Here is a 26,965-nt window from a genome sequence, read left to right as displayed (position 1 = left end):
ACTTTACTCACTTATAAGTAAAAAGCTTACTGAAACCACATTAAACACTCTACCTGATGTTTTTGGAATGGATGTGCTACAGAATAATTAACTAAATAATAGAGTAGACCACCATAGAAACCATAGATCTAAACCTCTTAATTTATCAGCGCTTGTCCTAAAGTGGTGATGTTAACGCTTTAAAATAACCTAGACTGTTTGACAGTGTTTTACTATATAACCATAAGTGTTTATTCAGCTTTCAGCTTTTTAGCATTGTGAAACATTCAGAATATTCTGCAGCAGCATTTAAACAGTAATGGGGAGGACAACTCCACATATATCACATAAGCTTATGGATCATGCCGGTCTGATTTTTATTAAGGGATGAGTTAGTTTAAAATGCAATGTATTTTAAACTAAAATTAGCAACAGCCTGTTATATAGGCTTTGCAGCAGAATATTTAAAGTTGTAGAGCTCTTCAGAAAACTTTGTGCTTGTTAACTTGTTGAGGCATTTATGGTTTTAGAACAAAAGCTTTTTGAGACAAAAAGTTACAAAGCCATAATGACGAAAGTGCTTGCTTTTTTTATCAGCTTCAGCAAAAAATATATCATTGCACGCAATAAATTTGAATTATTTGAACTAAAACTTATGATTCTGTTAAACGCTAATTTTCTCATAAAAATCTTTAACTCTTTGTAGTTTTGGCATGATGCCGCTAAAACAATTTTTATGCATAACCTGCAAGATTGTCTGGCATTTGAAGTTTGCTTGTTTCCAACATGTTTGATTCTCATAAAATAACTTTAATTAGTACACTTAACATTTTATATTCTGATAGATTGTGTAGTGTGCTTTGCCAAATGAACTTCTCTTGTAATTCAGTATTCATGTTTGAACGCTCTCTAATGACACATCAATATGACATTGAGACAAATCTATCTATAAATTCTTTAGCAGCTTTCTTTTTTGTAAACCTTTCTTTTCTTTCTTTACTTTATTGACTTGAATTCCATGAGCGGAATATGTACAGTTTTGTGAGTCTGATTTAATTTATAAACAGACAATATACATCAGTTTAAGCCACAATGGAGAAGATGTTTAGTTAGCATCAGGACTTAGCATGCTGTCCTAAAAAATGACACACAAACTTTCATTCATGTTGCTCACTTTTGCCATATACCTTGCTGAACAAAAAGAAGCATCACATCTGTTTCAACTCTGTGATGCAATTGGGCTAGGAAATTGTCTCTGTGATAGGCAAAAGGCTACAACTATTGAAGTTGCTACTGTACATTATAAAACTAAGTGTAAACTATACATTCAAAAACTAAGGTAGCTCCTAATGGCTGCATGGAAGAGTGTATCATTGAGAAGTTTATAAAACTAACAGAAGTTTAACCCAAATATTCTTCATTTACCAAGTTAGTGGTCAGTTAGCAGACAATAAAGCAGAGTGTCTTCAACATGTGCTTTAGTATTTATTACAAGTAATTATTAGTTCAAAAAATTGTTCTGTCACAGATACGCCTACAATAAGTGACCAAATTACTGAATAATAGCTTGATGCCTTATTGGGTCATTTTATAGCAGAACTCATATTTACTGTGATAAATAATCCTTTCTTAACTGTATAATCAGCTGTTGTGTACTAAAACTAAAAAGTCTGTTATTTATTTGACCATATTTACAGTCATGTCAAAATGTCTGCTATACAACTTACGCATTATACAAAATATTTATAGAGTATATGAGTTTTGATGTCGGTGATTTTGCCGAGTTGTGCGCTCTTTCCATTTGAAACTCGCGCTAATGGCGTTAGCCTCGAGGTTCTCGAAGTGCACGGCTGCGTAGACATAGATTTTGTGGGCCACTTTGTTACAGGTTGTGTCAAGGATAAAAGGAAATGGGCGTTCAATGATCAATACGCACGCGCTAACGCTATCCGGAAGTTTAAGGAAGGTGGATTTTGTATAATTTGTACACATTAAAAAGTTTGATCATAACATTTTAAGGTAAAGCGTGCGTGCTTATGTTTTGTAATGTATAATGACAAATTTATATTGTCATTATACAAATTAGATATTGTTGCAAATTTTCTTTTCTATCCTCATATTATCTCATATAATTAATGTGTTGGGGTTAGTCTTCTTAGGGGTTTTCCGCAGGGATGATGTCAAAAAGGTTATCGGCGTAATACTTTACAAACTCAAAAAATACTGTTCCACTACGAAGTTAATATTTTAAATGCTGACCTCTTTGTTCAGCTTGAATAATCTGGTGTTTGTTTCTTTTTATACACACACAGTGCCGGAGTCTGCAACGCGTTCGTTCGTTATCTTTATTTTTATATTTACGGGAGCTGAATGGCAAACCTAGCAATGGTGATACGGTTTACTTATTCTTTTTGCAAAAATATATTGTTGAAATGCTAAAATTGAAGCCTTTAAAACATCATATCCGGATGTTTGTTTATTGAGTTAAGAAAATGTGAAATGGTCAATGCAAATCATCGAGACAGTCTTGTAGCAAATGCTGATCATCAAACACGCTACACCACCTTCTGTGTAAACCAAGTTAGTAAATACTTTACATTTTTTTTAATTTTGTCAAATTGATGGAGAAAATAATTGTAATTCAATAAGTATTGGTCAACCAATAAGGAAATCTGTTTGGCTTGTACAACATCCAACCCATTTTATTTTATTTGAGCTTTTGAGAATTTCTTTAAAGTTCCGTTACCTTTGGGACGAAAAAAGATTGGCAAATATTTCTCAAAAACATTTGAAGCCTGGCGTGACCTATTAACTGGACATAGGCTACTAAGATATAATTCATGTTCAATCATGGCAACATTTTCTTATTCATTAGATTTCCTACCACACTTGTATTTATTTAAGCATCTTTCATTTTTCTTGATATTATAAGTTAGTTTAAATCAAAAGGCAAGTTTTTGGCAAGATTTTATATTTGAAACGCAAAGGCTCAAATGCACATTTTGCCAGTTTTGACTTTTGCTCACCTTCATGATAATTATGAGTGTTATAGCTGCAGCCAGTATCAGTGCTAGTGAAATCATAAAACTATCATCCTGAATATTCCTAGCAATTTGCTTGTTTGAATCTGTTTAAACATTCTTTTGACGTTTCTTTGAACTTGTGAACTTGAATTACATTGATCGAATAAAGTAGTCTAACACAATCAAAGCATCTCATTTTAGAAGTTTACCTCTACGTTTTAATCACAAGGTCCGGATGGATGCTTAGTTTGTGATGTCATCAACTAAATGTGTTACTATGAAAGTCTGCATTATTTTAAGTAAAGCAGTGATTATGTGCCTTTTTATTCAACCAACTAAAACAAATACAGAAAAATCTCAAGATTTTAATGTTTTTAAACTAAAAAGCTTTTGAGGGGCCTATCTTTCACATAGGGTAGCATACTTTCAGAATTAAAATTGGTCAATAGCGTTACCCGTTTGATTTATCGATAAGATTGATGAGACCTTTGTTCTAGTGACTGATCATCTCATGGGCTCTATTATATTGCAATCCACTACAGTCAAACCTTGATGTACAAAGTCTGTGTCTACGTCTTTGTTTGTTTGTTGAACACATACTTTTATTAAAATACATTGATAAATACTTTAGCTAACAACAAGCCCATTATATAAAAAGAGTTTTATTAGTAATTTAACACCATAAAGAAAAGAGAATCAAAGTTTAGGCTTGGTAATGCTTAGGTTCAGAGCTAGAAGGATGACAAAGATGCCTTATTTAACTTACTCTAACGTGTGAACTAGGTAAAGTCTAATGTCACACTTAGCCAGTTATATTTTTATTACTTTGTTCTTTTTACTTATAACTTTTAATTTTCATCATCTTTATTTTACTTACAAAGCAGAAACTCTAAATGTGGTATGTTGGAAATTGCTTTTGACCATTTGACAAATATTCCTTCAAGTTTGAGATCGTTTATCGAAAAGATTTTTGACAAGCTAGTCATAAGTTTCGGTTTGACTGTACAATATAGCCATTAGAAATCCTAGCAATAATTTGAGTTCTTGAAAACACCACATATTACAAATTTAGTTACTGTAAAACCTCTATTTGAATGCTGTGGCGTTGTATTTTTCAACCTTTCCCTTATAGTGGCGTTTTATTAGATCTACAAATATGCTGATGTTACAAGGTACTGTATGATCGACAAGATGCTGTATTTTTCGATTAGCTCGTCAGAATTTTGAGAAGATAAATTGAACCCTTTCTGAGCGAAGCGATGTTAATGTCGCCTATACTTTGCACTCTCCTTTGGACGGAGCGACATTAATGCCACTGTTTTCAGCATTTTTACTGAACTATTTTGCATATAAATCGTTTCTCATACACATATATCAGATTGAGCTAAACATGGAACTACTTTGAGTAAAGTATATGAGCCGGATACAGTTATTAATTGTTTTGATGGTGTCGTGCAGTTTTGAGGATTGTGACAATCGATCTTCTCAGGTATACCGTCAGTAAAACCATGGCAACGACTACAGCCACAACAAAAGAGTTAATTATTATGGATGTAGCTGAGTCATTAGACCATATATCCCCGCATGTAAGCCGATTCTAAAAGGCAAAATATTTTACAAAACTTAGAGATTTGATTGAACTCTGATTAAAAGCAAACACAATGACATTATGCTAGCTTAATATTAACAACTACTACTCAAAACTTTATTAACTCAACTTTATCAATAACAGTAAAACAATAACAATGGTTACCAGATATTTAACATTGGGGCATATAGGTCGTCATAACATTTCAGCAAATTAATTAGCATAAAATTGTACATCATCTGATGCCATAAAAAGGCCACATGTGCTGCAGAATCAGTTCTGACACTTGTTATCTTCATATTATCGTGGTTGACAAGTTGAGTATGTTCCGATTCATACGAGTTTACTACTATTACTATAGCTAACGACATTACTATTACTGTTAAAAATAAATACGCCTTGTCACTACTACTTTTGCCCAATATATGATCATGGGAACTCTACTGATCTACACTTTGTGAAACCGACGTAGCTGTAATGCTTCTGATCATCCCGAAGAACGAATGGCTATGAAACCGGGCTTTTGAAAACGCAACTGTGGTCAACATGAAATGCAAATATGTTTTCCATTGGCTCAATGCAACTGGATAATTGTTTTTTTTATTAGGCGAAGACACGATACGCTAGTTATACAACTACTCGTCAATCGGAAACATTTTGTAGTAAGCTTGCAAAAGCCATGCTCTATTTCTGCAACATTTTGCTTTGATAGTCACGTATGGCGTGTTACGATTTATAGGGTTGGTTTGTATGCGAGTTTTTATCAATTGCCCAATTTCAGGGTTGATTTTCAAGGGTTAGCTCATAAGCGAGATAGGCTTTTATGAGGGGATATGCAGTAGTACCATTATATGGACGTTTTCTACTGATCATTTTCTATTAAGAGTTCATACAGGTCAAAGAATGTCAAAGTGGTCAACAAATAGAGGTGGCATTAAATTAAAGGGTGGCGCTGTATTTTTCAAACCTTCTCCTGTAGTGGCATTCTATTAGAGGTGATGTTCAAATAAAGGTGGTGTTCAAATAGAGGTTTTTCAGCATATCACAAATATACTGTAAATATACTATATACATACCATAATGCAATATACTAACTGTAATCTTTTTTTAAGCTCGTTGGATACCAAATTTATCACCAAATTTTGGTGATAATTTACTGAATTTTGGCACCAAATTTATTTTTGGAGAAATATTTTAAATATGCGTACTGGTTCTCAAATAGATAATGTATGTATTGCTGCTGAAAAAGTCAATACAGTCAAACATGGATAACTCGTCCACGGATAGCTCGAACACATGGTTAATTCGAACATTTCCTTTGGTCCGTTCCCACGTAATGATAAATTGCTATAGATAACTCGAACTCAACACTGTTAATTCGAACTGTTTTTTTGCCCAACAGCTACCGAAACGGTTGTTTTCGCTTTAGAAAATCACTTTATTCAAAGCCATAGAGGTAAACTTCATCTTTTCGTAATTCATAAGCGTCGTTATTACCACCATCGGCAAAATATTTTTGTCAACGACTTTTCTAAATGTTTGGTGAAATTTGATTTATACTGCGATACGATGAATAGCACGGGTTAGCCGGGTCACGCGCGCAAGAATTTTCGCCGCGCACATACAAAACAAAAACAGCATGTTGTTTTGTATGTGCGTGGCGAAAATCCTTGAAGGCGTAACTCGGCTAGCCCGTGATGAATAGTTTTCCGACGTTTATTCCGTGTTGAATCAACGTCGGAATGTTGAATGTTTAAAACGTCTTAAAAATGTTGTAATTAAACGTATACGTTGTCTGAGCTACAAAAAACTATTCATCGTTTGACCTAAACACAGAATACGTGTGTACATTCAATAAGTATCTATTAAAAAAGCGTGAGTGATATAGAATGTACCGTAAAACCTCGTAAAACTTCTAATTGAACTGCCTCGGAGTGTTGCTCTTAACGAATCCTAGGTAAAGTAAGGTAATCTTTGCATAAACTTCAAGAAAAAACGGCAAAATTGATCGTGGGTAAAACCCCAAAAGAAAAAAATTGTCTTTTCTTTTGAGTATTTCAACAACGATCAAGTTTTGCCAATGTCAATCTGAAAAACGTCCTGGCAATAACATCACCTCAAACAAACCAATCTCAAGTGATAGAAAAATCTCTATACTTTTTCATGAAAACGTTTTAAACTTTACATTAGAAGCATTTAATTTGAAACAAGCCATTTGTGCTTTTGATTTATATTATAGTTTGTATATGTACATGTATCTACTAATAAATAAGTAAATATATGGACTTGTGACAGTGCTCTGATAACTTGAATGCTCTGATAATTCGAACACTTTTGCTCGGTCCCTTGAAGTTCGAGTTATCCATGTTTGACTGTAATTAACTACTCAGCAAGCTAGCATGATTATCAACAGGAGATTAACCTAGTTTAACTTCCCAAAAATGACAAATGGTGTCGCAATTATAAAAACTTATTGTACGTTTTATAAGAATGATAAAAACCAACACATCTAAAGCCGCTTTATATTAAAACAGAACTTATTTCTGACAATAATAAATAATTTCAATAGGATTTACACAATTCAGTTATCAAATAGATTCAAATAGCGGTTTCACTTTCACTTCGTTGGACTTTTCTGCTTTTTAACACGGAGTTTCGGGTTATTAGGAATCGTTAAAACTAATAGGAATATTTTGTAAGAAGCTTGAATTATGAGCAACTAGCATACACATTTGAGTGTCTCTATTTACAGCGACCTCCAATCAAATTTGAGCTACTTTGGTGGAAACGATCATATGCCTGATCCGAAGAGATCGCGAAGCTTTTGATGATGGACCAGGAGTCCGGAGAGATCGTTGTGAAGAACAACCAAGACATTGTGTGCTATTTTATCACGAAACACTCATGGCGTGGCAAGTGAGTTATTTTTTGCATACATCCTTGTTTTTTGACCTAGCTAACCGCTTGGATAATGTTACCATTGCCTGCTTGGTCATTTGTAGTTGCTCATTTAGATTGGCTTTCTTGTTTGTTTTCAATGTCATTTGTCACGCTTAATGACTTTGTTTTCTGTATGTAATATCACTGCGCCTTCTTTTTTTACATCTCTTCAGGGTGTTACATCTCTTCAGGGTGTTACATGTCTTCAGGGTGTTACGTTGATTTAACGCTCCCATATGTCAGTGTACTTTTCTAGCTAATAGAAGATATTAATGGTTTTACAAGCTAGCTGTAAGCTATATTAGGTGATTATAGTAGGATTGACAAAGGCAATGCGAATCCTAATGCACTTCGGAGGAAGTTATTGATTTCTATGGTTACATTCGCTAACATTATTGTCATAGTTAGAACCGACATCTAGACTCTACATGTGCATTAGATCAATTGATATCAAGTGAGTTTTATGGCACTCGCGATCTAACAGCAGTAGTTGTAGCTATACTCGCTCAAACTTTGTTTTTTTTTTGTAAAATCTAAAACAATCATCCAGAGTACATAGTGCCATATGTTAGACCCCCTGATAGTCTGTATTAACTAACCATGGTATGGCTATAACACGTAGGAGAATAGTAATATCTAATAGTCTGTTGATAATTGGCTACTTATATAAACTGATCTGTTTTTGGGTCTGCAGAATAGTTTTCCTCGGTTTCTAAAGGTAATGTCACAGTCGTGGTTGGGGTGCCAAGAAGAGTCTCTCAATCTTGTTTTATAGATACAAGAGAGTATTTTCTGTTGGGACAGCAGCTATCACTACCTACAACCCTTCGTCACTTGAAATCACCAACCAGGTAATGCTTGTATATTAATTTAATAGGTCTTAAATGAATTGTTGTTAAATCGTGGTATACTTCTACCTTGAAATTTAGCTAATACAGAGGACCATCCCGTTCAGTTGGTTATTGTTCATCAGCCATTTTATTGTAAACATGACTATTCACTCTTAATTTTAAAAATGACCCTGGTGTGACAGGAAACAGGCCAGACATCAAAAGAGTGCATTGGAAAGCTAACAGTTATTGTTCTGTTAGGTTTTTCCTTTAGAAGTCTCTGTTATAGTTCTTTTATTAGGAAGACTATCAACTGTTTAAGATTTGGTTATGCTGTCTTTTAAATTGGGTTGTTAGACTGCTAATGGCAGTGAGAGTTGTGAAGCTAGAGAGTTTGCAAATTAGCAACTTTTATGTCAGCGGTTTAATACTCATAAAAATTGTCTGGTCAGAAGAAATGATTTTTTGGTACAGTAATAGTACCTAATCAGTATGATATGACATCATTGCACCGTGTAAAGGCTCTGTTTGAATTTCATATGGGTGGGTAGTTTAAACTTTTCAAGTCCATCAACTCGCCACCCATAGTTCTTTATTAAGGAAAACTCTAATGTGATTGTTCAGCACACAACCCTTTAATCGCTCTAGTCAAATTCTGCCGTCGTCAGCAGTAATTTACTGCCCCTAAATGAGTACATTTTACTTATTGTTATAGAACTTTTTGCAACATGAAGCCCATCGCTTTCATCACAGACATCGCTGCCTGTTATCTTTGGTAAAATCAATCGTTATGAAGCGTGTTCGTTAGGGTATACCGCTATTAAACCTCTGTTTCTGGTTTTATGGTGTGTAATGGTTTTAACTGTGTCTGCTTTAGTTTTACTGTAAATTTTATCTATTGTAGTAAATGTATTAAAACATTTGTGTACAACTGTCAAAACTATATCATTCAGAGCCTGTGCAATAAGCTTACATAACAAGTTTCTCGTAATTGCTTCTACGATTTTACACTGTCAACAGGTGAACATTTCTGCTAGCTTGAGAGCAGCTAGTCAGCTATAAACAGCAGTCACATGTCCCTTTGATTTGCAGTGGCCTTACAGCGAGTTTGTTAAAATTGAACCAAATGTGAAGGCTCCAGCAAACAATGAGTTCCTTATAACAATGAAGAAAGGAAAGAAAACAGATACAATGAAGTTTTCTACTGACCACAGAGCTGATATACTCTCAGAAGCTTTGGTAAGTTTTGGTATGGAATCATTGTTTTTAGTATCAAATTGTTAGTTTTTTCCAAAGTAGTCTTATTTTGACTAATTGAGGCCAAGCAGCTCAACAAATCAACATCGCTGCTTATATACGCAGCAGGAAGTAAAGCAGGCCTAAGAAGATTCCTCTAGTTCACCTTAAATATGCAAATTGGGTTTATAATTCTTCGATGTAGTCGTTGAGCTACCTGTCTGTAACATCTGAGGATTCAATCATGGTTTGATAGTAACGAAACATTAGGTTTTTTGTGTTTTCTGTTTGTTAGCCATGATAGAATCCTCTGATTGTTGGTAAGCTTGAGGTTATGACCTTTGACATATATTTTATCTGGGGTTAATATAATCAGACCCAGTCACTAAGTCATACCGAGTTAATCCTGTGTGATATTCGCATGGAATGCTGAGACCATCGTATGTTGGAGGAATGACTTATGAGAATACCATGTATTCTGTTTTAAAATTGTTTCAGAGCCAAAAACAATGCTAAATACTTCAAGTTATTTTGTATGGCAGTAAAACATACCTTATGTAAAAAGCTGGTGTAAAAACAAATTGAAAAGAGTTTGTATTGTTACTTTAACACAGAGACACTGGAGTGGAAGTGTAGGCTATGCAATGCTTAGTTTCAGCACGGAGTACATTATAGTCATAAGCAGTGAAGCTTACTCTAGCTCACACTAAATATAACTTAATTTGACTTTTTATTGTAGTTTTTTAGTGTTTTTGTGTATTACTTTTTTTAGTTTTGTGCTTTTTTTACAAAACTATAATATTTTGAAAATTTTAGGATATCATATGCTAGAAATATTTTGGTACATGTATGTCAAGACAAATATTTGTTCAAATTTTACATTGTACGGTATGTCGAAAAATGTCCCAAGTAGTGATCAGTTGTTGAGGTTTGAATGTGTTGTGTTAAAATAAGTTAGATTTGTCTGTTTGTTCTGTTTGTTCAATGTCGAGTCTACCTAGTCAGCTGTCAAATCATTCGCAGCTGCCTGGTTTGTTTGCTTTTGAGTATAATGACTTGTTATCTCATCTAAGGCTATTTCCTTATTTGCTATTGTGAGATTTATTAAAGTGAGAAGGCATCTCGTGTGTCACATGGATATGAGTTTGTTTGTTATGCTGGCTGATTCACATTGTTTTAAATTGTTGTGAAAAGTATTGGGGTATTTGAAACAATGTATAACAGCAGACGTCGTTGTCACGAATATTCCACACAGTAAGTAGTGACTAATGAGATACATTTTAAATTCCTCACAAAACTATCCTAGGTCAGTGAACAATGACAACTTATCAACAGTGCAAACACTTTATCTTCATTTATCAGCTGTTTATCTGTGAATCACTTCAACACTCTGTCCAGTACTAATACAGTTACAAGGATGTCAGCAAACTTCATTAAATATCTAACCTTGTCAATGAAAATGGCAGAACTGATACAGACATTTCCGCAGCAACGTGTACATAATAGAACTGGAGATCCCAAAACTCCAACCAAATTATGGTGACAAATAGCGGCATAATACTAGCTCATCATGACCATTGATTATTAGCCAATCACAAGCTTCTCTAAAGTATTTTTCTATTTCAGAGGTTTCAAGACAGATTTGCTATCAAGCCGGCAGCTGGCATGGTAAGCATTCTTAGTTAACCCAGATTTATCTCTTACTGTTGTTGCCCAGCCATTCATCTTTTTTTCTGGTGGTGACCTGTCATGTGGGTGTAGTGAGTAGTCAGTCAAACATCATCCTATTTGTTTCAGAGGTTTCAAGCATCCAAGTACCACTGGTCTGAGGCTAAGGTACCCGTGTCTCTCTGCGTGAACGCTTGCTCACTCGATCAGAGGGACAGCGGAGGACGACTCCTCTGTTCATATGACTACAAGGATTTTGAGGGGCTAGTCGTAGTATGTACCTTTCGCTGTCTCACATTATGCTGGATGCAGTCTTTAATGTTCATTCTTACAGAAAGCTTGTCGTATGTTCCAAGAAGTCAGACCATTTTAGCTTGAAGTGTGTTAGCCATTTCTGTTATCTTATAAATCGCTGATAGAGAGCTCTGAGCGCTGTAATTCTTAGTACAGTTATTTTTTTACGAGCAAATTATATTACTGGGTATTGTCTGTTCTACATTAATATTACATCTTGGATGGTGGTATCACACTGGTGCATGGTAGCATCACACTGATGCATGGTAGTATCACACTGGTACATGGCAGTGACACACTGGTACATGGCAGTGACACACTGGTACTTGACAGTATCACACTGGTACATGATAGTATCACACTGGTACATGATAGTATCACACTGGTACATGGCAGTATCACACTGGTACATGATAGTACCACACTGGTACATGATAGTATCACACTGGTACATGATAGTATCACACTGGTACATAGCAGTATCACACTGGTACATGACAGTATCACACTGGTACATGACAGTATCACACTGGTACATGACTGTATCACACTGGTACATGATAGTATCACACTGGTACATGGCAGTATCACACTGGTACATGGCAGTATCACACTGGTACATGATAGTATCACACTGGTACATGGCAGTATCACACTGGTACATGATAGTATCACGCTGGTACATGATAGTATCACGCTGGTATGTGATAGTATCACACTGGTACATGGCAGTATCACACTGGTACATGACAGTATCACACTGGTACATGATAGTATCACACTGGTACATGATAGTATCACACTGGTACATGGCAGTATCACACTGGTACATGATAGTATCACACTGGTACATGGCAGTATCACACTGGTACATGATATTATCACGCTGGTACATGATAGTATCACGCTGGTACATGATAGTATCACGCTGGTACATAGCAGTATCACACTGGTACATGGCAGTATCACACTGGTACATGGCAGTATCACACTGGTACATGGCAGTATCACACTGGTACATGACAGTATCACACTGGAAGGTTTATTGCAGATCATTTGTTCCAGTCCATATATTCCCTTCCAGTATTTATACTACAGTTGATAAGATTATCTTATGTTGGATTATAGATTGCAGATACTGTTAGTTATGGGGAGCTGCTCTTACACTGTCCTCTCACTCTATCCTCACTGTCTTCTTACACCATCCTGTTTTTAGTTAACGAGAATGCTTGCATTGAGCATTTGCATTCAGCACTCGCATTGAGCATTTGCATTGAGCACTCGCGTTGAGCACTCGCATCTGCAATTCGTCACTGTTTTAGGTATCGGATTTTCCAGGCGGAGTTTGTGTCATTCATGGAGGCTTCAACAGACTGGTAAGTACAGTAATCAAAATAAAAGGACAATAACTACATTAAACTATTATGACCATTGCATTGCAAAACTCTACCAACTGCATGGAGATTCGAAAATGCAGTTGGAGTCTGTAAAAAGGAGAGTTTATCTATTACTGGTACGTTTCGTAACTTCCATTGTTAGCAATTTGATCTGAGTTATGGTTTAGTTGTGCCAGTTGTTTTCAATGAGTGATTTTTTGACAATTGATACATGATTGCTTCAAAGTTGTACAGTTGACTGATACTTGTATTGCTACCAGTGAGAATTGACATGATAGTAAGAGAAGAAAACTCTCAAGATGTTTGCATCAACTTATCGTTCTATGACAATTTAATACTATGACACTCTGACACTATTACACTCTGATACTATGACACTCTGATACTATGACACTCTGATATTCTGACACTCTGATATTCTGACACTCTGATACTTTGACACTCTGATACTATGACACTTTGATACTATGATACTCTGACACTCTGATACTCTGACACTATGATACTATGATACTCTGGCACTGTGATACTCTGACACTCTGATACTATGACACTCTGATACTATGACACTCTGATACTATGACACTCTGATACTATGACACTCTGATACTATGACACTTTGATACTATGATACTCTGACACTCTGATGCTCTGATACTCTGACACTATGATACTATGATACTCTGGCACTGTGATACTCTGACACTATGTCACTCTGACTCTGTCACTATGACACTCTGATACTATGACACTCTGATACTATGACACTCTGATACTATGACACTCTGATACTATGACACTCTGATACTATGACACTCTGATACTATGATACTCTGACACTCTGATACTCTGACACTCTGATACTCTGACACTCTGATACTATGATACTCTGGCACTGTGATACTCTGACACTATGTCACTCTGACTCTGTCACTATGACACTCTGATACTATGACACTCTGATACTATGACACTCTGATACTATGACACTCTGATATTATGGCGCCTAACAACTCTTGTAGGTTTTATTATTAACTTGAAATAATTTGCTTGTAGAATACATAATTTTTTGGCACATCTGTACAAATATTTGCACCTTGTTTCATCTTACATTTTCTTGAGCCTTTGCTATGATTTCTTAGTATTACTTATGTAACGAACTTGAATTGTCTGTCATATTCAGATTTTATATTGTGTTTGTCTTTCATTGCTGATCATATGATGTCATGATTGCAGCATTTCAAAGGTTTAAGCTACTGTTAACATATATGTATTCAGCATTGCTCGAATATAGCAGTGTACAAATAACGTGACAGGAGATATTGAGTTTTAGCATAAATCTAAAGTTGAAAAAATTTATTGATTTAAATTTTTAATTTAATTCACATGAGTAACTCAAAGATTGGTTACAATGGTTAACACTTTTTTGACAGTTCCATAAACAGATAACGCTGTAAAACGTGAGAGTTGTGATGTGATGTAATAATAGCAGCGATATCACAGATTAGATATAATTAGTTCTTGTGTTTGTGAGTGAAGTCGACTTGCTTTTTAGATTAGCTCAACTTGGGCTTTGCTCTACTAGCAACCCTTAGTAACACTGCAGGGATACATTTAGATTTGGCACAATCACACAATCATATAATAGATTACCATTATCCTACTTGTTGGATCTGATTCCTTAACATCAGTCTTCTGATGGCAAGAAGTTCTGAAGGCAAGATTCTACAACATTCTGAAGTCAAGCTAGTGTCAATATTATCAAGAGTTTTTATAACGGTAAGGTACCCGGCTCATGCCCATTTATGTTTACAGCACTTGTTTCAACTGCAAGAACGCGATCAACTGATCAAGAGTGTAATGGAGGCAGCTGCTACCAATATTGGCATCTCTATTCGACAGCGCAAGGAGCCAATAACATTTGAGCAGTTTCAAAACAACAGACTAGGCAAATATAGGTAAGAAATAAAACTCTCTGGTTGTTTTCTGCGACCCTGTGTTCCCTGTCAGCACCAAAGCAGAATGAAATGTCACGCTTGAAGCAAATTATTCTTTCGCTATGGAAAGCCTTTATGAAGGCTCGCATATATCATTCATTCTGCCGGAAAGACTTCATAATGGCTCGCCTTAGTATCTATACACAAACGTTGATCACGACTCATTGATTAAACAGATCTACCTAAAATTATACTAAAATAAAATTAGGGCATAGGTTTATCGTTTTGCCAAAAAATGAATTCAGAAATTCAGAATTCGCAGCATAATATCGCGGTTTCTAAATTTTTTTTTGTTAAAGATGAACGAAATGAAAAATTATAAACAGTGACCCGAATGTGTTTCTGCTAGTTAAATTCTTCAACATTGGGTCTCAGACATCAACTATTTTTGATATAAGAAAATGGGCTCTGCATTTTGGCCAATTTGCGAAAATAATAGAGTTTTTCTTTTGCAACTGGTTTCACTAAAGTATAATAATATTAAACTTGTTTGTTGTGTTAAACTCTTATATTTCATTTTTTTAAACTTATATTAAACTTCTGTTGAATACTTACCCCTACTGTTAAATACTTACCTCTACTGTTAAGTACTTACATGTTACTTACCTTTACCTTACCTCTACTTTTAATACTTATCTTTTCTGTTAAATACTTACCTTTCCTTTTTAATACTCACCTCTCCTATTTAATACTTACCTCTTTTGTAGAATACTTATCTTTACTGTTGAATACTTGCCTCTCCTGTCGATCACTTACTTTTACTTTCGAATAGTTGCGGTACCTCTGCTTAGTACTTCTCTCATGCCGAACATTTACTTTCAAATGATTCTTTCGAATAAAAATACATATATTGTTATCAGAATATCGTTGCAGATGCGAGATACTTTTTTTCCTCAAGATACTTGAAATTGACAAATTATGGCTATGAAAAATATTAACAAGGTACATGCAGGTCCTAAATACATTGACAAACATTTTTGGAGTTTCTAAGCCTCTTTCTGTCTCTAACACAGCCTGTTACCTCTGCCAAAATACAGCCTGTTACCTCTGCCAAATGCCTCTACCAGCTAATGTTAACGTGTTCATTGGAACATCTTTTACACAATATTTACCCAAAGGATTGTTCAGGCAGACCTAAAGAGGTCGAGTTTACATTATGTGAATTCACCTCGCAGATTGTAATTTCATTATAAAGAATAGGATTGTGCTGTGAAATGTTGTCTAACATGTTTGTAGCATGTAGCATGTTTTGTAGGCATCAAGACGTGTCTAGGGAAACCCAGCCAGTGTGCTAGAGGGATTTTAAAAAGCTCTAAATGTTATGTGAACTGCTACATACAGCCAGTAGCTGACTAACCCTGCTATTTGTTGTTACAGCACAGATGAAGCTGTCACATCATATGCCGAATTTAACGTACACAAACATTGTCAGAGGCATCTAGACCCGGTCAGACGACTCCTTTGTCTCACGGAAACTTGCGTTTTAGAGAGAGATCCTGCTACATATCATATAGCTACGCTCAAACCCTTAAGTGAGGTACTGCAAAATCTTTGCAAATATGTTGGTTTTTTGTTGCGTGCGATTCTCTGTCCATGCGTCGGCCTATTGTTCTAGTGTTAATGTTTGCTTCTTAATTTGAACATCAAAAGTTGCTTTTTGCTAGACCTTAGCCAAGTCAAGGATGGGCAGTGTTTATATATTACTTTACAATTAGTTTTGTTGTTAAATACAAAGTTATTCGAGAATATTTTTTTAATTTTCATAATAAAATGATGTCATTTGCTTCTACTTTAAAAAAAATTATTTGCTGGCTTCACATCCTCAAATTTTAGTAGCTAGTTTTTGTTAATTGTCCTTTTTTTAAATAAGGCGGCATAAAGATTGATTATAACATTTGGTGTGTACACATCTACATTTCTACTGTCTACTATAGTGTAAGGTTAGGGTACTCACTATAAATTGTGGGTAGAGCGTCTACTTTTGATTTAATCTGCTTCACTTCTCCACACTGCTTCTGTTTCTATTACCCCTGCGTCACCGAATGCTCTTCACAAGATATGGTCTCTTTCCATGACACGACATATAGTCTTAACCCACACTAGATCAACCACAAATACTATCTATGTATATCTCTCTTATCTATGTTTTAGGCGACTGTGTTTGATAATACCATAATAGCCACTAGCCAGGCAAACCAAAAGTGTCCTGTTTCTAAACTAATTGTTATTAATACTGCAAAGGGATTTTTTCTAACTAATAAAGTGCACTATTTGTTCCTGGGTAATGCTAGCTGCGCAATTCTTAAAATAGGTAATAAAACAATAAATATAATACATGTACTTCTCTTTATTCTTGTTCTACTCTTACATAGTTAATTTTTTTATGTAGTTCTATAAGGACCACATTTGTAATAGTTGTTCAGATATACAACTGTAAGTGTACAGCTGTCAGTTTGTTCAGATATTTTAAAAGCATAGGACGATAAGCTGCTGTATATGAAATATCTTGTGACAACTCTAATTGGAAGTCCAGTTCAGCAAGTGATGAAAGATGAAGTGAAACGAATGGTCTTTCTTCTTTGTAGATTTTCTCCATTATCCGAAATGAGGACAATCCACAGATGTTCAGTATAGAATATGTTAAAGGGGCTATTAGAACTTACACAAGCACAGAGAGAGACTCTCTCATAGCATCAGTTCTTGACGGCGTCAGGGCCTCAGGCAATAGAGATGTCTATGTCAAGATGGCATTTACTGATAGAGGGAAGCGACTTGGTATGGCGAGGCATACTTGTACACCCATGTATTCTGTCAGATACTCTCTTCAGAAACCTCTCTATGTACCATGTCCCGTGAGGACGTTGGGGATCATGGTTCTCTACCACTTCTTATCCCTTCCCTTGTTTTTTCCAACAATGCTTTCTCTGATACCTCTTCTCTCTCCTTTACTTCCTCCCTCTTCCTCTCTTTGTGGTATTTGAGCCACCACCCATTTGCTTAGGCTTCCCCAGTAGGTCAGCCGCTGTCTTCCCTTGCTTCGTTTTCAATCAATTCTTCCTGTTACCGTCAAGTTTTATCAGATACTCTGTCCAGAAGTCTAGTCTATTCGATATATGGATGCTTCGTAACAACAGTTCATCGCATGCAGATACATGAGACGATTTCTCATATTCGTAAATGCAATATTTTTACAAGTGAATTTACGAATCCTTGTTTAGCAGTCTTGTGACCATATATTGTGTATTACTTGGAGTTGTTTTCTCATAGGTCCCTTTACAAAGGCTGTCGATGAGGAAGTAGAAAGTCAGCATCTGAGATTCATCCAGGCACCTCCAAGCAACATGGACTTCGCAACTGCTGTTGTTCGCTTCAACTGCAATGTGTCATACAGCGGACTCGTTCACGCTGTCACCGCTGATGTTAGTATTTGCTAGTATTTTTTTTAATGTACCATTCCATCTCTTACTTACAGACTGAACCCAAATTGCTAGTTTTTCTAGATTGCTAGTCTGAAATTATGCCTTTTAATTGTGTACAGGACTATGTTACGTTTTGTTAGGTAGTTATGCTGCAGCTATGTGTGACTGTGTCAGGCTCTAGTTGACACTGAAATAGGCTCTTGATGTGCCACCCAGCAGAGCGCTGCTGTACTTAAACTTACAATAGGGAAGTCTGCTGCCAGCACCATAAACACTTAGTGAACAGGTTACAGCAAGTTTAAGTAGCAGATCAGCGGGTTTTAGATACATCATGAATAATGTTCCATTGCTAGCTCCCAAAATATATAATCGGGAGTTAGTTTTTCTTTCATTCTTTCAAACATTAGGAAAAGCGAAGACAACTCTTTGTATTGTGTTTTCTTGATTTTATGTAAACGAATATTCACAAAATTTGTTTCTGATAATTCAATGCATAAGTCATTCATTTCTCTGGCACTATTATAGCATTACTGCTCATCCAAAATGCAACGAATACTTTAAATATCGTAAGGGTTTTAGGTCTATGATCTGTTTAGACAAACACAATATTCTATGGTTCATCGCCAGATGTTTCATTCCTTGTTATCCTTCATAGGGTTTCTTTTCTGAGAACAAAGAGAAACTGATCAATGGTACTCTAGCAGCACTTATAGCTAAGGAGGGGAACCAGGCAACCATCCCTAATAGCGAGCTCGAGATGCAGTTCCACGCTCTACGTCGCCTCGTCGCTTCTAAGGCTGGCTACGCAGCCTTCACCAAGCTGGCTGGGTAGAGTACTTCACGTATTCTTCGACCTCTGTGTACTCTTTGGTGCTTTTAAAGTTCAAAAATATTGAGCCTGTTGTTGATAAATAAGAGCCAGAGCTGATGTTAGACCCGCTTAGTGGTGTCAGTTAGACTTATCATATCAAGTGACACTAATAAACCATGAAAACCATTATTTTATCATTATAAGAGCCGTGTTGTTTGTTCGAAGCTACGCTAAGAGCAGTAGAAAAAGATTGCTCTGCACGGTAATCTACCCCGGATATTTGGATTCTCAGCTAAATGTGATACCTTCTACACCACTCGACCTCCTTTCTACTAAAAGAATAATTATGCACATATTTATTATTTCTCATGGCACAGGGGACTGCAAGGGCACTAGTAACTAATAATGCAGGGGATAATGTTAAAAACTTATTAATCTGATGCTCTATGTTGTTGGGTTTCACTAGTATTGATTTAGCGAGTCATGATCTCTCTGTTGTCATAGCAGTACAAATTATATCTATCTTGTGGATACGCTACCTAGCGTGTTTATTAACATTATCACATGAAGTGTTGCACCTAAGGGTTTTCATTCATTACTAGTACCCTGACATGATTGTTGCTGTGAGGAATTGTCAGATGGGTCAATAAAGTGCTGACAATTATATGCATGATAATTCAAACATGATTGGCAAACATGACATGATTGGCATAGTTGTTAGAGTGTCGGCCTTCCGTGCTGCAATTGGTAAGTTCAAATCCCATTTGATTCAATTTTTTTCCGTACATCGAAACCGTGGCTCTGGGCGGACTCAGTTCTCATTATAGTAAAGATTACCTGCTTTGCCAAAATTACTTGCAAGAGAATATCTCATAACTGGGGTCACGAACTCCAGTAAAATGATGATGCTCTGTTATTGCAGCAAATACTTGTAATTTTCAATTCACTTAGTCAGAGTTTGTCTACCAAGTCGAGGGTTTAGCATAAAATCATATTAGCTGTTTGTAATTTGCATGAATTATTTCAAGTACTGTTGAACAGTTTCACTCCATTTTCAAGTCGTACTTCGGTTGGCGGAGGAAGTTTAAATCATTCTGCGATGTCATGTGACTTCATATAAACCTCGACTCGTATATCCGTTTTTATAAATCTAGCTCGTTGCAGGATGAGAGAAAAACTAGGACTGAAGGTTGTTAAAGCCCTGAAGAGAGAGAATGATGCCGTCACACATGCTGCCATAGATATGCTCAATGCACTCCTTGTTCCCATGCACGACAACTATGAACTGCGACAAGAACAGCTCAACAAATCATCTCTCCTCGCTTCAGAAAAGTTCCTGGCCAACCTCCTTAGCAAGTTCACCACTAATGCTGTAAGTCTTTGATGTAGATATTCTCTGTAGGTCTTTGCGGTAGGGCTTCATCGAAGTTCTTTGCTGTAGATCCTCATCGAAGTTCTTTGCTGTAGATCCTCATCGAAGTTCTTTGCTGTAGGCCTTTTCCTAGTTTTCTCGGGTTATTCATATTGAATGTGTGTTAACTGTAATCTCAGTTGTACTTATTGTATTCTAGAAGTCTAAAGAACTTATGGTGGCAGTTTGCTGCGTAGGTTTGCTTGTTTAAGGTCATCTATTTAACAATAAAAAAGATCAGCCAATGTCTGAACATTGTCAGTGGTGGAGCATAGAAGGCGGAGCCCTTATTATGACATCACACCTCTGTTAGCTTTTCAATTATCAGTGTTGAAAATACCATGTGATGTAATAGATTCACCAGCAGAGCCTTACATTATTTGTCCTTACTGTTTAGTTGTTCTTAGGTGTAAAATATATTATCAATGGTTCCACAACGCTATTACAATTAATCGTTTCTGTAAAATTGACCATGGTATTAGCCCTGGATTGTTCTTAAAGATGAGTGAATAGTCATGTGATGTCACGAAAAACTTCTTTTGTACGACTCTGGTTGTAGTTACGCGGTACGGGTGCCCTTATTATCAGTGCGATGCTCGACTTCATGACATTCTCTATATGCGCCCCGTACAGCGAAACAACGGATGGCAAGTACTTTGATAACTTTCTTACAATGATAGCGGATCAGGGTCGACCTCTTTTTAAACTCTTTCAGGTAAGATCTCTTCAGCCGCCCTTTCTTTTCCTTTTCTACTTTTATTACTTTCCTTTGGAGTTTATTTGTTGTTGTTTCTAATCCATGGCTTAGAATATGGTATTGAGCTACTAAAGGTTGTCTGATTTTCTTGAAACTTCAGTATGTATTGGAAATCACTCATTCTTCATCTCACTTTCCTGTCTTTTTGTGTACCATACAGTACAATTCTTACTTTGGATGGCTGATTTTAGGTTTGCTTAAAGGGTAAGACTAGTGGGATAAGTTGACCATATCTGTAATTATTTAAACACATTTTAATTGAAGCATTTAGCTTGCCATCTTAGTATAGGGCATCTTATTTCTCATCTAGTAAGTTTCTATTTTACCTCATAAAGCATTCTCTTGCCTTTTCTAATGTCTACAGGCTTTTGGATTAACTATTAACTAATTAACAAACCAAAAATTAGGTAAAAAAAGTTGAAAATCATCTTGTTTTGTTTCCCAAATTTGAAACAACAGTTTTAAATGTCTCTCCATTACTTAACAGCATCGCTGCATTGTAACCGCTAAATATTTGTAACAGCTCATTTGCAAATTACCTCAGTAATTCCCCAAAGTTAACTGTTGATTCCTTGATCACGGTGTTCTTAAAAATTATGTTAACTCTATTTTTCATAAAGTATTTTTTTTAGAAAACTGGTTATTCTTGTTTCTTGAGTGGATTAGGAGTGCATTACGAACAGTCGTTCATAATGACCTATAAAATAAATTATTCCTCCTTATTTCAGAAAATGAGCAGATAACAATTCATATTATGTAATAACATATTTGTTGTTCTCTGAACTCATCTGATTGTTTGTTCAACTCATAATTCTCCAAATTATTTAGTTTAAAAATGCCATGGACAGATCATAACTTCACGTAATAAGAACAGGGAGACAAGTTGTGATTTTTTTGGTAGCACCCATCCATGGCAATAGTCAAGGGCGCTGGTCTTGTCATGAAGGCAATCATAGAAGAAGGTGACGCTGAAATTGCTGCCAAAATGCAGGATCTGGCTTTAGCAGAAGGCGCTCTCCCTCGTCACCTTCTTACCTCCATGTTCACAAATAGTTCGGATAGCAGAGCTCTAACCAACAGGCAGTTGAGTCGGCATCTGGTCGGTCTCTGGGTTACAGGTCACCCAACAGCCATGGCCTTGCTCAAACGCTGCATGGTGAGTAGATGTGACACCCATTCATTTCCGACTATCTTATTAATATTGTGTGTGAATTTGGTTTATATCACCTACTAACTTTGTCACTTCTAGTAGGTAGAGTTTAAAGGGAATTTTGCTTATGTCACCTGCTAGCTCTGTCACTTTTATGGGTAGAGTTGAAAGGAAATTTTGTTTGTCGCCTGCTAGCTCTGTCACTTCCAGTAGGCAGAGTTAAAAGAGAATTTTGTTTAAATCACTTACTAGCTTTGTCACTTCTAGTTAGTAAAGTTGATATTAAGATTGGGTCATTTGCTAACATGTTATTTGCAGGAACTGTCAGTGTCAAATCTGTCAGTGTCACTTGTCAAAAATGTCATTAGCATTGATGAGTGTCAGTTCTACTAATTTGTTTGCTTTAGCCAAGTGGTCTCCTGACCTATCTCGAGTCAGACGATGAAGTACCTGAGAAGGAAAAGGATAGAATGCATATCAGAGACAATGTCCAGCTTGCTACAGACGCCTTTAACAAGGGCAGAAAGAACCCACAGTGGAGGCTTATAGAGAAACAGCTGGAGAATGTGCTGGTCCACTGGAGAGCTAGGATTGGTATGGAGAAGAAACAGGTTCGGTTCGTTTGTCATTTTTTGAGTTATTGTGTGCTCGGCAATTTTATGTCCTAAACTTTTATTTTGGTGCAACAGTAAAGATCAAGCCTCTGCTGTTATACGCCTCGTGTGGGACCCGGCAGCTATTTTGCTGCATAGGAAAATGCACAACATAAAGCCACGTTTGTCGATGTCAAAATGTTAGGAACTCAGTCTTAAGGCGTGACTGCATATGCTGATATTTTCTTTAAAACAAGCAATAAATTGAATAATATAATTTTATTTTCAACAGAGCTAGCTAGGTTTGTTAACATGTGTTATACTAACTTGACACAAACAAGTGTCTTACCTTGACTGAAGTCATTAACGTAAATTCCATCAGACTTTGGCTTATCCTTCTCCAAAGAAAGAGGACATTGTCAGCTGTACTAAATTTGCTTATCAACTTTTAAGAAGTGTTTGCACCCAAGTTAAGTTAGCCTAGCCTCCAAAAATGTTGACTCTGCCGGGTGCCGCATCCTGACAGTATGGCTGTTTTATTAGCCAGTATACGTAATCACCCTGCAAACAGTATAACTTAAAAATGTAAAAATGTATACTAAATTCCACACAAGTGTTGGTGTACAGTGTTGTTCTTTTGTATAGTGTTGGTGTGGAGTTTAGCAAATCTAGCCAGGCCTTCAATATGGTTAAAAGTTAGATGTCAATAAGTTTTATCTGACATCGTTAAGAAAGTGACATATTTTATAATTGATGAAAGATAAATGACTTTGTGCAAGACTATCAGAGAGACATCAGTTTATTGATCAAACCTTAATGGAGATCTATTGTAGTAGTTAATGTATTATTTTAGTTTAGGTTTATCTGTTGATGGATGATCCTATCAAGATGCGAGCTAAAAAATGCTCATGAACAAAACTTTAAAATACTAGAACCTTACAGACATTACTACAATAGACTTGCATATCTTCAGGCGTGTAGACTAACGTCGTTACACTGGAAGTGTGTTTACACAGGATGATTTGTCGGAATTGTGTTTCCAATGAGAGCGTTGGACTGGCTTCTAGTCTGTTTACGATTTGAAATATGTTTTCGCGAAGACTTTACAGCAAATCAACTCAAACTCAGATTATACAACATTGGTCATTTATTTAGCCCATAAAATATTATATTGATACCTCTTCCATTTGCTTGTATTTTGTGCGCTGTTAATATTTCGAGATATGATTGGTCAATTCCATATTGTACTCTGTCAATGGTGGCCATCAAAAACAGACAAATATAATATGTAGCATTTAACCGATCTTCTGGCGACTGGGACAAAGCCATTTTCACAGCCATTTCTCGTTTTGCATCAGACACACACTGTCAACGTGGAAGCACCTCCTACAAATCGTAGGAGGTGATAAACTTGAAGGAGAAGACGAACTTGAGGAGAGCATGTGACTCATATCACGCTATGTTGTCATTTGTAGAAGGATGAAAAGCCTGTTGTTTTGAGAAAACGACGACAGCGTATCAAGAGCGATGCCAATTGGCCTCTTTTCTACTACCACTTTGCGAAAGACCATGCTAAACCCAATCTTCTCTGGAACTACAAGGTAGCATAGAATACCTTCCATATACCCTTCTGAATATATGTGCAGAGTGAGCTCTATCATATGAATGTTGAATAGCTGGTGTTATTCAGTAGATAAACTCCTGCCAGATGTAAAGCTAGATCAGCCTTAATATGTCTCCTATGTTCATGCAGACTAGAGAGGAACTCAAGGAGTGCTTAGAAGCTGAAATAAGAGCATTCAATGTAGACCGAGAACTAACAGCCACGATGACCATTGCCTGGAACCATCAGGAGTTTGAGGTGCCGTACCATTGCCTCGCTGACGAGATAAAAATTGGTAAAAGGCTAGAGGTTTATAACCTCAATGTTTGGCATTCGTAAAAGGTATCTTTCTCTGCTATGATCAGTGTTGGTCGAATGACACCCTCCTTGTCATATTTTTATTATGCAGAAAAACTTGTCTGCCCTAAAACAAAGCACATGCAAACTTTTCAGGACAGATTTGGATGGCTTCATATAAATGAATTTTCTGACCTCATTTTTAGAATAATACTTTCTTGCACCTTAAAAATTAACCAAACTTCAAACTGCTTTCATAATAAAGAGATCATTTCTTTCTCCCTCTCTATATCCTTCCTACACTCTGTCTCATCTCACAGTAAGGAAGGAGATCTCTTTCTCTCTCTATATCCTTCCTACACTCTGTCTCATCTTACAGTAAGGAAGGAGATTTCCTTTGTTCATTTATATGTCATCCTCCGTACACTCTGCGCATCTCATTCACCTCTCATTACTTCACTCTATTAGGTGAAGCCAATGTTGTTTTATTGCTCATGACTTTTTCTATGTAACTTTCTTGTAGGTGAATACTATTTGAGACTTCTGCTAGAAGAAGACGACTCTGAAAGTTCGGAGGAGACATCAGCTATCAGGCGTTCATATGAGTTTTTTAATGACCTTTACCACAGATTCCTGCTCACACCAAAGATCGAAATGAAATGCATGTGCATACAGGCTATGACTATTGTTTACGGCCGATGTTTTGAAGAAATTGGTGCGTTCAATGACACCAAATACATCATGGGCATGCTTGAGCGGGTGAGTTACTTGGGGTGTCATATATGAGTCTAGCATAGGAGACATGTGTGAGCAGGTCTTTTGGAATGTTGGTTAGTTGCAACCTCACAGAAGTTACATGCATTGGCTGGTCTGTGGGAACGTCAATCGTTTGCGTTCTAGCATAGAAGACATGCGCGAGCAGGTTTATAGGTGTCTCATGCAATAGCATTCTAGCATAGGGGACACGTGTGTGTTTGTGTGTGTGTTGTAGGGCTGTAGGGGTGCCAATCGGGAGGCAGCCTAGCTTAGATGAAATTTTTCAGCAGGTCTATAGATAGCGGCTAGTACTGATAAGTTTATAAACAGATATTGTCTTTGAGATTGATTGTTAGTTCATTAGCTGCCAGTTGTTATACTTGCTTTTGGTTTTTACGTAAGTGTCTATGTTAGTCTCTTATGGATTGTTTCATGGCTGTCCGTAATCTATGTATGTGGAGTCCAATATCATATCAACTTCATCTTGTCATTCAGCTGTATCATATTCCCATATATCCTCATGTACAAGCTGATTCTAAAACACAGAAATCTTTTACAAACCTCAAAGGTCTAGCTTATATGGGCGTAACTCTGACTGAAAGCAAACAAGATATTATGCTAGCTTAATTTTAACAATTACAACTCAGACCATTGTTAACTCAACTTTATTATTAGACTAGGTGAATGCCAGGCACTTCACGGGTGTTAAAAACAGCTTATAAACGGTGGCAGGTAGTGTAGTTGCCTGCCATTTGCCAATAGCTTTGCACATTACCAATGACTAATTGGAGTACGCCAGTATCCTTATAGCTTAACTTACTAATAAGAGCCGTGAGAGCAAGCTTAGAGCATTGCGTAATTCAGAGTGCTATGCATAAAGACATAAAGACTCATATCGCTTAATGAATCATTGCATCTTGCGTAGTTCAACTGGTAAGGATATTGCCTGGTTATAGGGAGGTTCTGAGATCAAATTCAGCATGAACTGAATCTTTCATTTCCAGTTTTAATAACTATATGTTGACACACTGATCTACAGACTGAGATTTATATATATATATGTATATAGAAGTAACACATACCGATAATGGTTACCATTATAATTTTTCACCGCCAAATAAATTTTTATGGAGACAAATATTCGGTAAACCAAGTGTTTGACATTGGCACATGTAAATTATAAAATTTGACCAAATTTGTGAAACCTACGTAGCTG

General features: G+C 36.3%; 1 protein-coding gene across 1 annotated transcript in view; it reads left to right on the top strand.

The window, feature by feature from the left end:
- Positions 1–1,948: 1,948 nt before the first annotated feature.
- The window catches only part of LOC137410565 (dnaJ homolog subfamily C member 13-like), a 52,606-nt gene continuing 27,589 nt past the window's right edge, over positions 1,949–26,965 (top strand). The window contains exons 1-19 of the mRNA XM_068096003.1: positions 1,949–1,998; positions 7,343–7,506; positions 8,306–8,381; positions 9,453–9,599; positions 11,223–11,264; positions 11,394–11,537; positions 12,881–12,934; positions 14,771–14,913; positions 16,330–16,489; positions 17,538–17,727; positions 18,220–18,371; positions 19,027–19,199; positions 20,347–20,554; positions 21,153–21,308; positions 22,252–22,506; positions 22,908–23,111; positions 24,569–24,694; positions 24,847–24,991; positions 25,517–25,752. Coding sequence (XP_067952104.1) covers positions 7,418–7,506; positions 8,306–8,381; positions 9,453–9,599; positions 11,223–11,264; positions 11,394–11,537; positions 12,881–12,934; positions 14,771–14,913; positions 16,330–16,489; positions 17,538–17,727; positions 18,220–18,371; positions 19,027–19,199; positions 20,347–20,554; positions 21,153–21,308; positions 22,252–22,506; positions 22,908–23,111; positions 24,569–24,694; positions 24,847–24,991; positions 25,517–25,752 — 2,700 coding nt within the window. The 5' untranslated portion in view covers positions 1,949–1,998; positions 7,343–7,417. The remainder of the gene's footprint in view (positions 1,999–7,342; positions 7,507–8,305; positions 8,382–9,452; positions 9,600–11,222; positions 11,265–11,393; positions 11,538–12,880; positions 12,935–14,770; positions 14,914–16,329; positions 16,490–17,537; positions 17,728–18,219; positions 18,372–19,026; positions 19,200–20,346; positions 20,555–21,152; positions 21,309–22,251; positions 22,507–22,907; positions 23,112–24,568; positions 24,695–24,846; positions 24,992–25,516; positions 25,753–26,965) is intronic.

The sequence above is a fragment of the Watersipora subatra genome, chromosome 1 (genome assembly GCF_963576615.1).
Source record: "Watersipora subatra chromosome 1, tzWatSuba1.1, whole genome shotgun sequence".
Taxonomy (NCBI): Eukaryota; Metazoa; Bryozoa; class Gymnolaemata; order Cheilostomatida; family Watersiporidae; genus Watersipora; species Watersipora subatra.
This window is presented reverse-complemented; position numbering and strand designations above follow the sequence as displayed.